This window comes from Dipodomys spectabilis, unplaced genomic scaffold, assembly GCF_019054845.1.
Source record: "Dipodomys spectabilis isolate Male_0828 unplaced genomic scaffold, ASM1905484v1 ptg000061l, whole genome shotgun sequence".
Classification (NCBI taxonomy): domain Eukaryota; kingdom Metazoa; phylum Chordata; class Mammalia; order Rodentia; family Heteromyidae; genus Dipodomys; species Dipodomys spectabilis.
The window spans coordinates 5711026-5728216 of NW_024870738.1; the positions used below are offsets into that span (position 1 = coordinate 5711026).

At 40.8% G+C, this 17191-nt stretch overlaps 1 protein-coding gene across 5 annotated transcripts in view; it reads left to right on the top strand.

The window, feature by feature from the left end:
- Positions 1-17191, top strand: part of Reps2 (RALBP1 associated Eps domain containing 2) — a 187881-nt gene that overhangs the window by 159641 nt on the left and 11049 nt on the right. For 4 of the 5 annotated variants that reach the window (XM_042680456.1, XM_042680457.1, XM_042680458.1 and 1 more), the window contains 2 exons: positions 14683-14766; positions 16356-16501. In XM_042680456.1, coding sequence (XP_042536390.1) covers positions 14683-14766; positions 16356-16501 — 230 coding nt within the window. Of the gene's footprint in view, positions 1-14679; positions 14767-16355; positions 16502-17191 lie in introns of all 5 variants that reach the window. The other variant, XM_042680454.1, reaches the window with a different exon arrangement.

The window sequence follows — 17191 nt, forward strand, 5'->3', positions numbered from 1 at the left end:
GATCTTTGGATGTTCTGTGTCAATGTCAGTGTTACATGTCTTGTCATAGATTTTAAACCTGCTTAGTGATACTCAGTGTTTATTTTCCATCTGTAAAAACCCAGGGTTTATTTTTAGACTATTCTTAGTCATATATCTGTGGGCTTTGCTTCTCTAATTCTTCTGTTTTCTTCTTGAACTTTACTTGGCTATATTTGTCACATGGCTTTTGTTTCTAGTAATAGCAATTTCATTTTATTCTGTTGTGGTCATTCTGTGTTGGCATTGGATAAAATCTTCATCTTCCAAATTAACAATTCTTATGATAACTTTATATAGCATATAGATAACTTTATATAGTTTTTTTTCTGTTTTGTGTTTAAACTTCTGTCTCCATTCATTCTATTTTTCCCTTCCTGAGACAGGGTTTCACTATGTGAACTCTCAATTGTCCTGCCTCAAATTCCCAAATGCTAGGCTTATAGGCATTTGCTACCACCTCTAGCACTTGATTCTAGGTTTTATAATCCATTAAAAAAATATCAACCCATTTTATTTCACCTTTTCCTACTTTTGTTTCATGCAATCCCTATTTTTAACTTTGAGGATTTTAGATGTATTTATATATTTTAAACTTACTTTCAACTTTCTGTATTTCCAAAATCTTTAAAAAATTTAAATTATCTTGAAGTAGTTGTACAAAAGAGGTACCATATAACAAAGCAGTTTATGAATACAATTCATCCTGACCAGCATCACCTCTTAAACATCTTTTTTTTTTTTGGGTCTGGTCGTGGGGCCTGAACTCTGGGCCTGGGCGCTGTCCCTCAGCTCTTCAGCTCAAGGCTAGTGCTCTACCACTTGAGCCACAGCGCTACTTCCAGCTTTTTTTTCTTTTTGATTATGTGGTGCTGAGGAATCGAACCCAGGGCCTCAGGCATGCAAGGCAAGCGCTCTACCACTGAGCCACCTTCCCAGCCCCCTCTTAAACATTTTCACCCCCTTTCAACCCACCCCTTCCCTTACTTTTCTTAATTTTGTGGTATATGCAATGAGTTCTTGACTGCATTTCCTTCTTCCCCCTTTATTTTTTTATGTTTCCCCCCTTGTCACTACTAATTTCCCGATGTTGATTTTGTTAGGCTTTAACCTAGCCTTAACCTATTGAACATCATAGCTTAGCCTAGCCTACCTTTACTATGTTCAGGTTAGCTTAGAATTGATCAAAATCATGTAGCACAAAGACACTTTTGTAATTAAGTGTTGAAATATCTCATATAACTCACTGAATTCTATCCTGAAAGTGAAAAGAAAAGTGCATGTTTTTGTATTGTCACAAGATAAAAAAAAAAAATCCTTATTTAAACCATTGTAAATCAGGGACTATCTGTATATTTTCCCCATTCTTTTCCTAAGAAGGCAGCCCTGAGCATCTTCATAGATTTCATGCTGGTTTTCCAGCTTTACAGACAGTGGAGCACCACCTGAGCCTCTGGATTCAGGGGATGAACTTGGTACCAGTCAGGCCTCACATGGGCCATTTTAAGCTCTGTTATTCTGCATGAGCTGCTCTCTCTGCTGACTCTCCATGCTTCTGGACCCTCAGTTTGCCCTACCAATTTGTGGTTTGGCCTCCCCGAACCTTTTTCTTGCTCTTGAGTATGTCTAAGTCTTCTTAATCTTAATGCTTTCATATCTGTCAGTGCATGCTGTTTTACTAAAGAAGAAGTTGAAGTTCACGGAAGAGAAGCGAGTTACTTGGAATCTCACAGCTAGTTAGGAGAGCTTGAAAAGGTTACTGGGCAATCGGTAGCAATTTAATGATGAATGTTTCAAGAGAGAAGAAATCATTAAGTATGTGTCACAAAAATTAACTATTTTCGCTAAGCAAAAGTTGATGAGCTTCTGTGCCTGCCAGTAATTTTCTTAATGTGAAATCTTCTGTATATTAATCTAAAATGCTCATGTTAAAGTGCCGTCCTCAGCGAAGACTTATATTCACCTTGCTCAAAATAGCCTTACATTTTGGTCTGTCGTCCATATTAATTGTAGCAAAAGGTGAAATGTAATTCTTTGTCTGCCTTTTGAAAAGTAATAAGGGGCTAAACTTCTATACACTAAATAACTTTTATGCATTGCAAAATTGCTTTTAAAAGTACACAAACCATAAGGGACTGGGATTGTCCATTTATGTGATTCCTTTATGAAGTACTTCGAGTGCTCTTCTCCTAGCCAGGCTCTTCTTCCATCCTGCTTAGCTTTCTGAGATCAGACAATCTCAGGCATGTTCACAGTGGTACAGTCATAGATTGGCAAGATGCTCTTCTAAGTGCTTTACAGATTCTCATTCAATCCTCGTAACAGTCATGAGCAATGGGCTCTCTTACTATCCTCAGTTGGCTGGTAAATAAACTAAGGCACAGAGAATTTCAAGAACTTGCTCAGGGTCACCCACAGTAAGTAAAAGTTAGGGCTGCTGTCTTAGTCTTGCTGTGTAACCCAAGTCCCAGCCCCTACTATGCTGCTATGCTGTGAATATATGTCCTGGAATCATTTTCTTAAGAACTAGGCTGACATATCAGTTATTTCATGAAATATTTATCAAAGTTTTAAAGAAATTTCAGTGAAACTTCTTTTTTTTTGGGGGGGGGTCCGGTCGTGGGCCTGAACTCTGGGCCTGGGCGCTGTCCCTCAGCTCTTCAGCTCAAGGCTAGCGCTCTACCACTTGAGCCACAGCGCCACTTCCGGCTTTTTTCCTTTTTGCTTATGTAGTGCTGGGGAATCGAACCCAGGGCCTCATGCATGCCAGGCAAGCGCTCTGCCACTGAGCCACCTTCCCAGCCTTCAGTGAAACTTCTAAATAGCTTTATCCCCCACTATGACTTGTTTTCTTCCTCAGTTTCCCCAATTAGGTTCATAATATTGTCATGTTGGATAAAGCTCACTGTGCTAGCCTTATCTCTCTGTTTGATGACGTGTGTTCATTAATGTTTATCAAATGTTAGTGCAGTCTGCTTAGTAGAGGCCCATACTTTGTTGAGAACTGTGGCAGCACAAGGATTGCAGTGAGATTCTTATCCTGTAGCTCTGTCACCTTTCCTCATTCTTTGAAAGCTGGCATGGCTAACACCAGCCCTTATGCAGTCTCTCCTGTACTTACATGTAGCTGTAGTTCCCCACATGCCTCATTTAAACCCATCTCCCCATGCTTTCATGGTAAAGGTTGTAGGCAATAGCTGGCTACCATGTTTCCCTGAAGTGACCCATGGGAGTCAGTTATCATTGTTCTCTAGGTTCCTGAACAAGAGACATCTTCCTTTCTCTTCTCCACGTGCACTCCTGCCCTTTAGCATATAGGGACAGAAGGCAGAAAGTCCTCCCGAGGGTCAGTGGAGGAGGAATAAATGTATAAGTGGGTGGGTACAAAAATGTACTCTGGCCTTAATAAGTAAGCACAATGGAGGACAACAGAAGTTGGGCTCAAGAAGGCAGCCTGACAGAAGAGGTAGAAACGCGGGCTTGAGTCTGAATCTTATCTCTAACTTTTATAGCTTTGTGACTTTGGACAAGTTCTTCGTCTCTTCACGTGTATATTTTCACAGGGTTGTTATGATTTATCAGCATCCGTAGAACAATGCATGGCATATGATCAACCTCAACAACAGTTAGCTGTTACAATTTATTACCACTGATGGGCTTAGTGAAACAAAAGGCAGGCTATAATTGCATAATATAGAAGAATCAGGATAGCCAGAAACGAGTGGCCCCAACCCTAGAATGAGTGCTTAATTAGCCCTCTTTGACTTGTCACAGTAGAATTATTTTTTATTTTTCTTGATTTTATTTAATTTTTGTGGGGCACCATATATGTTTGACAGGCACTCTACCAGCCAGCTATATATCCCCGCTCCTTTATTTATTTACGTATTTGTTTTTTGTTTTAATTTTTGCTTTTTATTTTTAGTGGTACTGGGGTTCTACTACCTAGAAATATGTTTAGCTCTTTTTTTGTGCTGGTTATTTTTGAGATTGAGTCTTGCTTCCTGTCCAAGGACATGCCTGGGCATGCGCAGTTTCTTTTGTTGAGAGAGAGTCTCATGAGGACTCTGAGATAGCCAGGTTGGCTTGGAATTGGTCTTCCCATTCTCAGCCTCACACAAAGTTAGGATGGCAGGATGTGCCACTATGTCTAGCTAGGGGTTGAGAAGAGGGTCTTGTGAACTTTTTTGGTCTGGCTTTGAACCACAATCCTCCAATTCTCAGCATCCAGAGGAGTTTAGGATTACAGGTGTGAATTCCAGCTCTCAGCTGTTTTTGTTTTTGTTTTTCTGAAACAGGGTCTTCCTTTATAGCCCAGGCTGTCCTTGCCCTTGTGTTTGTCCTGCCTCATCTTCTCTAGGATTTAGATTACAGATATGCATTACCACACCTGGCTTAGGGTCACTTTTCCCCTCCATTTCTGTGACTTTTCATGGAAAATCCACCTGCCTATATCAAGAATTGGCCTATAGACCCAGTCCAGATCTGTGCTCATTTCTGTAAAAATGGGAATGGGAAGGAAAGAATTGATTGTTAAGGAGCACATATTGGGCATCTTCACTCTTCTCTCATTAGGAACATGAGTTTAAAAAGAATTCTAATGTAGATCAAAATAATGAAAATGAAGGGAAGAATCAGTAGAAAGAAGGGTAGAGTTTCCTACCATCTTGTAACTCACAAGCTTCTAACTCAAGGATCACAACATCCGTTTGCATGATTTGTGGATTTTTCAGATTTTACTAGCAGAACTCTGAGCAAACATCCTTTGTTCAGGCACTTTAAAGGCTTGTTGTGGGTGAGCCTTCCAAAGTCTGTGTTTCTCAAACATAATTGAAAGAAATCAGACTTATCCTCACCACAACAGTGTACCTTGAAGGCAAAAAAAAGGGTGAAACAAGCATGTTCAATGAATACAGAGCAAAGGAAATTTCCTTTACAATTTCCTCCTCCTCGTCCACCACCTCTACCACTACCACCATCACTTCCTCCTCCTCTTCCTCCTCCTGCTCCTCCTCCTCCTTCTCCTCCTCCTCTATTCTTCTCCTCCTCTTTTTCTTCCTTCTTCTCTTCCTTCTTCTCCTTCTTCTTCCTCTTCCTCTTCTTCCTCTTTTGCCAGTCCTGGGCCTTGAACTCAGGGCTTCAGCGCTGTCTCTGAGCCTCTTTGTGCTTAAGGCTAGAGTTCTACCACTTAAGCCACAGTACCATTTCTGGATTTTTTCTGAATAGTTTATTGGAGATCAGAGTCTCGTGAACTTTCCTCCCTGAGCTGGCATCAAACCAAGATCCTCAGATATCAGCCTCTTGAGCAGCTAGGATTATAGGCATGAGCCATTCACTTCTAGCTTCTAACTGCCTCTTAGAGGGAGTTTGCCAAGCAAGCTTTGTAGGTATTACCAAGTGGTATGTTGCTAAATCCTCTCTCTGGAAGATGGATGGGAAGCCACGATTCATAGCCTTTTTTGCTCTTTGTCTTGTAAATACTCCCGCTGTACAGATCACAAGCAGAGATGGGAAGAGATGCACACCCCCAGCTCACTAGCACACGCATGCTCTGTGGTACATAGCTTTACTTGCCTCTGAATGCTTTTGTCAGAATTCTGTGTGCCTGGCAATAGAAGCCTTTTCCCTCTTGGTTGTGTGAATGATTCTTAGGTTAGGACGCTGTTTTAACTAATTTCTAGCATGTGATGTTAGAAATAAGACCATATTTTTGAAGTAGCTGGAGATGAAACCTTTCTGTTGTTTCCATTTAATAGTGCCACTAGGTGGCACTTGAAGGATATTACAGGAAATTGGTTTACTAGATTTTACATTTGTAGCTTTTTACTAACGCATAATATGCATGCAGAAAAATGTACATTGCATGTGAATCTCAGTGAACTTCTACAAGCTTCTACACATTAGGTACACCCAGACCAAGAAACAGAATATAATTAGCAGTACAGAGGCCCTCCATATCCCATTTTCCTGCAATGATCTCTTCTTAGGGTTATCATTATTCTGTCTCCTAACAATATAAATTATTTTTATCTTCTTTTTTACTTATGTAAGTAGAATCATATAGTAAATATGCTTGTGTCTGGCTGCATTTTCTTTTTTTTTTTTTTTGTCGGTCGTGGGGCTTGAACTCTGGGCCTGGGTGCTGTCCCTCAGCTCTTCAGCTCAAGGCGAGCACTCTACCACTTGAGCTACAGCACCACTTCCGGTTTTCTGGTGGTTTATTGGAGATAGGAGTCTCACGATCTCTCCTGCCCGGGCTGGCTTTGAACCGTGATCCTCAGATCTCAGCCTCCTGAGTAGCTAGGATTACAGGCGTGAGCCACCAGCGCCCGGCTGGCTGCATTTTCTTAAGTGATGTTTGTGTGACTATAGTGTTGTATGTAAATCATTGCTGGAGAGTATTCCATTGTATGTGCAAATATATCACTGCTTGTTACTATAGATAGATATTTGAGTAGTTTTCAGAGTTAGGCAATGAGGTATAATGTTGTTATTAATGTTGACTGGATGTGTGGTTTTTAAAATTTCTCTTCGGTAGACTTTTTGGGTTATAGGGGAAATATATGTTGAGTTTTCATAAGTACTACCAAGTAATTTTGCAGTGTGTTTGTACTGATACATTTCATCAGTGGTGTTCCTGTTCCAGTTTTATATCTATATCAGTGCTAATTTAGTTTATGGCCAGTTCCTAACTTTTGCATAATTTTCACAGATTTTTTTTCTAGTGAGCTATTTCTGATAGAATTTATTAAAGCCATATTCTGTTTATGACTATAACTTACCCAGGAAGGGATTATCAAACCCCAAAGGGACATTTATCATGACAGCCTTAAGTGTGAACGATCAGTTGGCAAGGATGTTATTCTAACACTCCATCACTAATTCCCAAGAAGAGAAATCAAATGATATGTGCTAAAATATTGGGTGAGCCAAGGACGCTGAAATCCTGTGCAATTTTACATGCTTTTGTTATCATTGCTAGGCATAAATACAGTATATCAGTTGTACTGGACCAGCCAGGAGACTTGCTAGAGGCCGTGTCATGAGACCCTTTGCATTGTGATGGCAGTGAGTGTCTGGAAAGGAGACATGCACAGGGTATCTTTCTTCACCCTTATCCGTGTGGAACACAACTCTCAAAATAACAGCCATAGATCTCCTTATTCTGCCATAGACTCTGCAGATGGGATTATAATATAGCTCGAGTTATGTGGTGTAGAAAGTGGGGCTTAGTCTTAGCTCAGATCTCTGTACTGTTCATAAGAACAAAATCTTGTGCCATAGTAAAAACATTTGTTTTGGGGACAAAATAAGGTACCCATCTTCTTGTAGTAATAACAGCAAATTTGTTTCATGGATGTTGTCCATATCCAATGGGTTTCAGGAATCTTGAGACTAGTTGGCTATGATGTCTGATCCCACTAAAACTGTCCCCAGGCAAATGTGGCAGTATTTTCCCGGCTGTCTACCAATGCACGACTGGTCTGCTGTAGGGAAGAGATGCATCAGAAATGTTCAGTGCAAACTGCTGGAGATATCTGGACTGAAGTTGCCATGAAATCTGAAAGCCTGAAATGACTTGTCCCCTCCAGTATTGATAGCAGTACTATCCAGTGACATTGATTTGGTTTTGGATCATGTGCTTTGTGGCTTATAATTTAAATTGGAGCCAGCATTTCCTCAGTCCAGTTTTTCATCTATTTGGCAAGGCACAAAAAAGTTACATGTGTCACCCTCAGTTTTCAGATAAAGGAAATACAGCTCAGACAGGTCAAATATGTGACCAGCTTATACACCAAGCAAAGGAAAAGCCTAGAATTGACCCCAGTGCCTGTGCTCTGTGTTCTGGTTACCATGAGATAGATGTTGGATGCTGTATCCAGGGTGGGATTCATTGTTTGTTCATACCACATGTTGATGAAAGAACTTGCGGAACGGATGGCAAAGTGAGACAGAGCTTGCCTGCTGGACACTTGCAGTTCAGTTCATTTTCTGTTTTTCACAGATGATGGGTTAGATTTTGGTAAATATTTCTGTCTGGCTATTGATTCTGCATCTTTTTTTGTTGTTGTTGGTGGTGGTGGGGCTTGAACTCAGGGCCTGGGTGCTGTCCCTCAGCTCTTCAGCTCAAGGCATGCACTCTATCACTTGAGCCACAGCATCACTTCCGGTTTTCTGAGTGGTAAATGGGAGATAAGAGTCTCACAGACTTTCCTGCCCGGGCTGGCTTTGAACTGTGATCCTCAGATCTCAGCCTCCTGAGTAGCTAGGATGACAGGTGTGAGCCATTGGCACCTGGCTATGATTCTGCATCTTTGATGTCTATGTTTGACTAGATGACTTCTTGGCATGTCTTTGCTGAGCAGAAATGGGTCAAATGAAAATTTAGGGGTCAAATGAAAATTTAGGCACCAAATGGCATTTAGAATACTAACAGGATGCTGCAGCAGGATTGTCTACTCATTTCCCTACAATGTAGCTACTGTGGCTGTGAGTCCTAGTCTTGAGATCATAAAGCTTGAGCTTATTTTTTTGTTGTTGTTAGTTGTGGAGCTTGACCTCAGGTCCTGGGCGCTGTCCCTGAGCTTTTGTACTCAAGGCTATTGCTTTAGCCACAGTACCACTTCCCATTTTCTGTGGCTAATTGGAGATAAGAGTCTGACTTTCCTGCCTGGGCTGGCTTTAAACCGTGATCCTCAGATCTCAGCTTCCTGAGTAGCTAGGATTACAGGCGTGAGCCACCTGCACCTCACACGAACTTCTTTTTGTAAGCAGTCAATAGCAAGAATATAGTCAAGTTTTTTTTTTAAAGTCACAGATTATTCACATTGTGGCAAAAATGTTCACATTAAATGTTCAAAAATGAGATTTAAAAACCTACCTTCTTTGCTTACAAGTTTGACTTTTAAACTGAAGGTTTTGGCTGAAGGTTTTGTCTAGCTGCCATGTATTTATTTCTTTTGGTACAACCCCCCATTTCTTCCATAATAAGTGGATGAGCAAATAATCAAGGAGCCTAGTCATTGCAAGAGCACCTGTGGCCATGTCCAGACAGACACCTTAGAGACTTGGTTTTTACATCTCTTAAGTGGAGAATTTAGACCATCAGTGGTCCCCAGTTAGTCTGGATGGGTATAAGTATCACCAAGGGAGCTTGTTAAAGTGTAAGTTGCTAATGCTTTATTCCGAAGAGATTCTGATGATGGAAGTCTGGGGGTACTATGTATAAATCTGCAACTGACAACATTTCCCCAGATAATTTTCCTGTGCCAGCTCTATTTGGGAACTACTGAGCTAGAAGGCCTAGAAGAAACCAAGATGCCTTGGGAAGAAGCTTCCATGCTTTAATATGTGGGGAATATGTTTGTGCCTAGAGCAGTCCCACCCATATGGATGAACGAAGGCAGTTATGATGAAGAGGTAAATCAGAGGCAGATGATGGAAGACTTTTAACTGCTGGGATTGTGCTGTCTGCCATCAGCCTTAAGGTCACCACAAAGGGTTTTTGAGAAAAAAAGAGTTTTGGGGTTCCACAGGATTGGCTTGTCAGTAGTGTTCAGAGAAATACCTACTGAGTATTTCTGCAGTGGGAGGTGTGATGGACTTCAGATGGGGGCAGTAGAACCCTTGGAGAGCTAGTCTGCCTCAGTGGAACTAGAATCTGAGATATTTTGCCTTAACCTTCTTTTTTTTTGATTTTTTTTATTGTGAAAATACTGTACAGAGGGGTTACAATTACATGGGCAAGATAATGAGTACATTTCTTATCAGGTATTGTAGCCTCCTCCTTTGTTTCCCCTTCCCATCCCTTCCCATCCTCCCCACCTGCCCCGCCCCCCCATCCAATCCTCCCTGCCCCCCCCCACCCCCCCCCCACCAAAGTGAAAGCAGGGGTTATACTGTGGGGGAGGGACATACAAAGCAACAAAGAAATAATCTTATAAATGTGTTAGAAACAATCGCATGAAAGAAAAAAAACCATTTGAATACATATCTTAGGGTTCATTTCCCTAACATCAAACATCAACTTATCTGACCTTTTCTGCTTGACTCAGACATATACTAGATATCACAAATAAGGGAAACCATGGGACCTATGTTTCTTTGGGCCTGGCTTACTTCACTTAAATATTTTTTCCAAGCCTTTCCATTTCCTAACAAATGGGGCAATGTCATTCTTTCTGATCGAGGCATAGAATTCCATTGTATATACCACATTTTCTTGATCCATTCATCTACTGAGGGGCATCTGGGTTGGTTTCATATCTTATCTGTAGTGAATAATGCTGCAATAAACATAGTTGTGCTGGTAGCTTTAGTGTGGTCTTGTTTGTAAACATTTGGGTAAATGCCCAAAAGTGGGATTGCTGGGTCATAGGGGAGCTCTATGTGGAGTCTTTGCCTTAACCTTCTTGAAAGTCCATAAGTGCTTACGGTTGTTACATCTCTCTTCATCAGATGCTATCATAGTAACTTCTATTGTGTGTTTATCTAGGTTGTTTCAAAAGGAACCCAGTAATGGTTTTACACAGAGAAGTAGTTAACAGCTGCAATAAGAGCTGCTACTTCAAGGAGGTGCAGGGGAAGCTAGAGAGCCCTTTCTTGCCTGCAGCAAAATCCCAATTCACACCCTGATAGCATAGCAAGCATTCTTTTGGTCAAAGTGAGAGAGGGAAGGGAGTACGGAAGCTTCTCTGGTTTTGGATGTGCTAAACACTGTGGAGATTGCTCCTCTTCAAGGACGAAGTATGGACCATTTGGTATTAAAGTCAAATGGCATGTTCTTGTTCTTGTTGTCAGTCTATAGTCAAAGTTGCCCAAAGTGTATTCTATAGCACATCACTTCCATTGGGTGGTGATAGCAGTTACATGAGAATAAGGAAAGGAAGCCAAATAAGTCTGAGAACCCATGTGCTAAGTAAAGGCAAGTGGCTTCCGTTATGAGTTTCAGAGCATGCTCTATTCTACCAGCTCTCAAATTCTAGGCATTATAGAATGCTATATATATATAGTATCTTAAAACAACGGTGTACCTGGAATTTGGGAGTGGCTTGGCTGGTAGTTTTGGCTCAGGATTTCTCATGAGACTACTGATGATGTCATTCAGGGGTGCATTCATCATAGGCTGGACTGGAGATAGAGGATACAGTGCTAAGGTTGGTGTTGGAGGAGGCCTCAATTCCTCGGCTATGTAGCCCTCTTGTTAGGATTACTTGGGTGTCTTCACAACATGGCAGCTGATTTTTTTCCCCAAGGAGGGTAATAGGAGAAAAAGAAAGATACAGACAAAGGCAAAAACAGAAGCATGGAGAAAAAGCATAATAGAATGCTTTAAATACCTTCGTCTGGGAGGTTGTTATATAGTGTCTTGGGTCAGATTACCTAGACAGAAAGGCTGAGATAAAGATTCTTAGAAAGTGACTTGCTGTGGTAGTGCTCTTCAGGAAAATAAACAAACTAAAGAAGAGGGAAGAAAGGCTGGGAAGGGGAAAGAGCCCAGCAATGATGGAGTTTTGGATTAAAAACCGCCATGGGCCTAATCCACACAGGGAAGATCTGCCACATAAACTACACCACAGTTATTTCCCTTTGAGGCAGGAGACTGGCCTTTATATCCTTTTAGAAAACAGACATTGTGGATTGTTGATGGTGGGTTTGAGAGGTCATTTTTCCTAAGTTGAAGGTAATTCTCTATAGGACACAGCAGCTGTTAGTCCTTCCCTGACAACAGTCAGTACCAGGTAAAGGAGAGTGGGATATCATCACCCCTCTGAGAGCTGGCTTCCTTCTGTTTGTGTCCCAAGCATTTATCATGGTCCCTAGTACATCGGAAGTACAAAATAAGTATCTGCACAATTGCAAAAGGGAATACACACAAATTCTTGGCCTCTCTGGGCTTCCATCCATTTCAGGGAAACCAACTGAGCACAGATCCTTATTGTCTCATCAATCATGGGAATAGGCAAAACCACGGGACAGATCTCCACATGTGAGTGGCAGCACCTTCTAGGACCATATGAAAATAATTTGTCATTTGTGCCAGGAGAGTCTTAATGTTAAAATATCACATATACTTTACTTATATTGCACACATGTGTGCACTTATACACTCACAGACACTTTGGCCTAAGTTTCAGTGATGTGTTTGCTAACAGTACACTTTCCTCACTCCATGTGTTGTTCGACATGGAGCCATGGTAGCAGTTGGTTGTGCTGCAGTGCATTTCTATACTGCAGATATATTTGTGGGTAAAATGGAAGACTTATGTCAGTATAACGTGTAAGTCACTTGACTCATAAGTGGGGGGATTTTTCTCAGCATTTGATGTTTTGCCTCACTGGCTAATAGAGGCTGAAGGTAGGCAGCCTGGGGGGCATAGGGAGCTACATATGATGTCAACTCACCCTGTGCTCTTTCGCTTGGCTGCTTGCCTGCTCTTTCTTGCATGCTCTGGGGGCATTCTTCACCAGTCTTTGTGCATTTAATCATCAGTTCCATACTACTCAGCAGCTTCGAACCTCCAGATGACGCCTTCCACCACACACCTCTTTTCCTTTTAGTGGAAAGAGGTTTTGTTTAGTAGAGTGTTTCCTTGTTAGGAATTTAACAAAAATTATAGTGTGCTTTTATGGTGATGATTGGTTTTTCTTATTGCTCCAGTTAAAAATCATTTTTATATGTGGGCTCTCAGCACATATTTATTTTATTTATTTTTGAATTTTTATTATCATATACTAGTTATATAAGAGGGGGTTGTTGTAATATTTCCATATATGTTTACAATGTACCCTGATCACAGTTATTCCCTGTATCATGTTCCCTCCTCCCTTCTCCCTATTTTTTTTTTTTGTATGTGTGTCAGTTGTGGGGCTTGAACTCTGGGCCTGGGCACTGTCCCTCAGCTCTTCAGCTCAAGGCTAGTGCTCTCCCACTTGTGGTTTTCCAATGGTTTATTGGAGATGAGTCTCATGGACTTTCCTGCCTGGGCTGGCTTTGAACCGTGATCCTCAGATCTCAGCCTATTGAATAGCTAGGAATACAGGCATGAGCCACCAGCACCTGACTCTTCTCCTGACTTTTAAAAATATTTTTGTTATTCTACTTTAACTTTATTTTTAAAATCATTTAAAATTGTCTCTAAATAGTTATACAAAGGAGATTCAATGACAGTATGTCAGCTTATGAGGACAAATGCATCTCGATGTCACCCTTTCCATCGTTCCCCTCCCGCTTTCCCATCCATCCCAACCCCTCCTGTCCCAAGTTTCCTAGTTCCATTTTCACATGCATGCATTGAGTATTGTGACTATATTTATCCATCATTCCTTTCTCCTTCATCTTCCCCTTCCTTAAGCCCCAACCCCCTCAGACCACATGTGTCTCATTTTCTTCATATTCACATTGTTAAATTATCTGTTAATTTTTCAAAGGTGTTACACTATGGAAACCTACCCCTGCATATATCAGACTTTACTTCACTTTGCTTGTGTATTATATGCATATGGTCCCATATGTAATTTCATCTATTTTTATTTTTTAGATCTAGCTTCCACATATGAAAGAAAACATGTGCCCTTTGTCTCTCTGAGTCTGACTTATTTCACTCAACATAATTTTTTCCAGGTTCATCCATTTCCCTGCAAATGACACAATATTATTCTTCCTAATTTTACCCATTTCTTAAAACAATTTTGGGACTGTTTGGGGGACTGGAAGGGAAGGAGAAGATGGAAAGGGAATGCTGGGGGACAAATAATATCAAAATATGTTGTGTTTATGTATGAAGATGGCATGAGACATCTCAGTGAAAGCTGTCAATTAGTAACTGGTTGGGGAGGAATCAGGAAAGAGAAAGCAATAGACAGGGTTATTTTTATCAAAATGTAATATATGCACATCTGCAATGCCCTGATGAAACCCCTTGGTAGTGAATGGGTGTCAGCAGGAAGCGGTAGAAAGCGGGTAAGGGAGTGTGAATATGATCAAAGTACTTTATATACTTGTACGTAAATAGAACAATCCAGTGAAAATGTTAACTTCTTTTCTAACCTATTTCTTTTTGATTGGTCCTGCTGCTTTTATAGCTTATGTTTTAAAGAAATATATATGTCCAAATATAGAAGAAGTTCTTATGATTCCTTTTCTTTTTTGTGTGTTGGTATTAGAACTTGAACTCAGGGCCTGGTGTTTGTTATGTGGGCACAGAACTATTTGAGCTATATATCTCTATTTCCCCTTTTTTGCTTTAGTTAGTTTTCATAGCAGGTCTTATGGTGTTTATTTTATTTATTTATTTTTGCCTGAGATGACTTTGGTCCATGTTTTTCCTGCCTAGCAGGGATTATAGACATGTTCCACTGCATTTTGGTTTGTTTGTTGTTTGCCTTAATCTCTCCATGAACTACATGATCTCTACCTAATTGAGATTAAGGCGTGTGCCCCCCATGATTCCTTTTATTAAGGTTAAATGATAGTGGAAAGAGGAGTAGAAGATAGTAGGGTCGACAGAAAATCTTTCTCCAACATTAGTAGACAACCAGGCTTGGCTGCAACTTGGTTTCAATCTGTTTTCCCCAAGTGACTGTTTTTTTAAGTGCTCTTTGCTGCATATTATTGATGGTTTGTTTTGGCATTTATATCATCTCTTGGATCTTTTACTTCAGTCAGAACAAGTGTCTGATGCCGAGTTACTTCCACAGATGAACAGAACTCCTTCCCAGGCTGCAGAAAGTAGTCCAGCAAAGAAGGTAAGAGCAGCCTGAGGATGCTGTCTTACGCACTATGATCCCACTCTTGGGCTTTTTGCCTCTGTTAGCAGATCTATCATTTTTAAGGCTTCCCCTGAAGATAAATGTGACTGACTCACATGTCCCAAAATGTGGGTTTCTTTATGAAGATTAGGATCCTGATGTTTCTTGGGCATACTACTTGATGTCACTACCATACTCCCCATTTGTCTTCTTATATTTTCTTCTTCTCTTTTTTAAATTTTTTTATTTTTTCATTTTTATTTTTTATTGTGAAAATACCGTACAGAGGGGTTACAATTACATGGGCAAAATAATGAGTGCATTTCTTATCAAGCATTGTTGCCTCCTCCTTTGTTTCCCCTTCCCATCCCTTCCCATCTCCCCCTCCCCTGCCCCCACCTCACCCCCCCTCTACTGCCAAAGTTGTAAAGTTAGTTTTTTGATATAACGACTCGTACATCTCATTCTTGCAATGGATCCACCTGTATCCCTATTTAAACGATCTATTTTAAAAGTTATTATATTATCAACCTACAAGTAATTTAGGAAGAACTATAGATGTTTGTCCATTCAAAACATGGCTTTCCATAGTACCCTCTTATATAACACTCTGATTTCTCAAGGAAGCTTGCTCTGGGTTTACACCCTCAGAAGGTGGAATGACTCATACGTTTTTTTTTTTAAGTTTATTTATTTATTTATTTTTATTGTGAGAATACCATACAGAGGAGTTACAATTACATGAACAAGATAACAAGTACATTTCTTATCAAGCATTGTTGCCTCCTCTTTGTTTCCCCTTCCCATTCTTCTTCTCTTTTATTCTCTGCCAGGCCCTTCTTGGGAAAGTAGGCCTCGGAGCAGGGCACCAGTGGCTCACACCTGTAATCCTAGCTATTCAGGAGGCTGAGATGTGAGGATCATGGTTCAAAGCCAGCCCAGGCAGGAAAAGTCTGTGAGACTCTTATCTCCAATAAACCACTAGAAAACCGGAAGTGGCACTGTGGCTCAAGCGGTAGAGTGCTCTCCTTGAGCCTGAAGAGCTGAGGGACAGTGCCCAAGCCCAGAGTTCAAGCCCCATGACCGACAAAAAGAAAAAAAAAAAAAAGAAAGTAGGCCTTGGGCTCAGGAGCATACGAGAGGGCAGTGCCAAATTTGTACTGTACTGTTAGATTCATGGGATTGTTGTAGAGTTAAAATATAAGAAATAGTAGATTACTTACAATATAAACAAAAGAAAGACAAAAGGAAAGGCTACTGGAATTTGGTTTCTGTGTTCCTTCCTTGATGACCAAAAGAGGCAAGCTTTTAGTTATTTATTTATTTGTTTGTTTATTTATTTATTTATTTTTAAGACAAGAAAGGCAGGCAGGCTGGCTGGCTGCTGGAATCTGATACCTATATCCTTCCAATTCTTGCTGAGCCAGGTATTAGCCACAGATCTAAGGTTGTGGAGTTTGGATTGAAGAGTCTTCTCATCTTGGGGACAGAGCTAGAGGAATATGGTCACTGGTATGATGGATGGATGGAACACTTAAATGTTAACTTTGTTTTTTTTTCATTTTGCTTTTGTTTCTACTTCATAGGATGTTCCATATTCTCAGCCTCCATCAAAGCCTATTCGTAGGAAATTCAGGCCTGAAAATCAATCTACAGAAAATCAAGAGCCTTCCACTGTTGTAGCTGGGCCAGCTCCTGTAACAACTGTGAAGCCCCATCCTACAGTTCAAAAGTAAGTAGATCCAGTAAATAAGAACAAGATGAAACTTCCTCTTACACCTATGCGTATCTGTTCTCATACCTACACTCATACCCATGGAAAGGTGGTGTTACTCATCACTTTAACTGGATCAAAGGCTCCCAGTCACATAGAGAAGGCTTTATAAGCTATTGAGCTTAACCTAGCCTAAAGGGGAAGTGAAGTCCTAGGCTGTGGCGACTTGGTTTCCTGCCTTTCCTCTCTCCTTTTCCTTCCTACCATTTTTTTTTTGTTTTTTTAGTGCCAGAAGATTTTTCTCTAGCAAGAAGAGGGGTCTGTAAGTAGCAGTTTCCCTTCATTTCCTGTTTTATCTCATCTTTTTTCAGGGCAATGGGTTAGCTCTATGACCATGCACCCAACTTTTAGTAGAAATAGTATGTGATTTTATTTGAAGGCCCATAAAGAGTTCCTGTCATCAATCATGTCAACTCTGAACAGCACAGGCAAAAGGCCCCTAACACCTATCTCGCCAACTGGACCAGATACTGAAGGACATGTGGGAGCTTGTGGACTTGGACAGAGGCTGAGGCCACATTGCTATGGACATCCTTGTCTACAACGTTTTGGGTTTGAGTACAGCCATCGCCTGCCTCAGTTTTTCCACGGTGTCATTGAATGAAGCATTCCGGGCAGAAGCATGCCACTGCCACTTGCCAGGGAGCC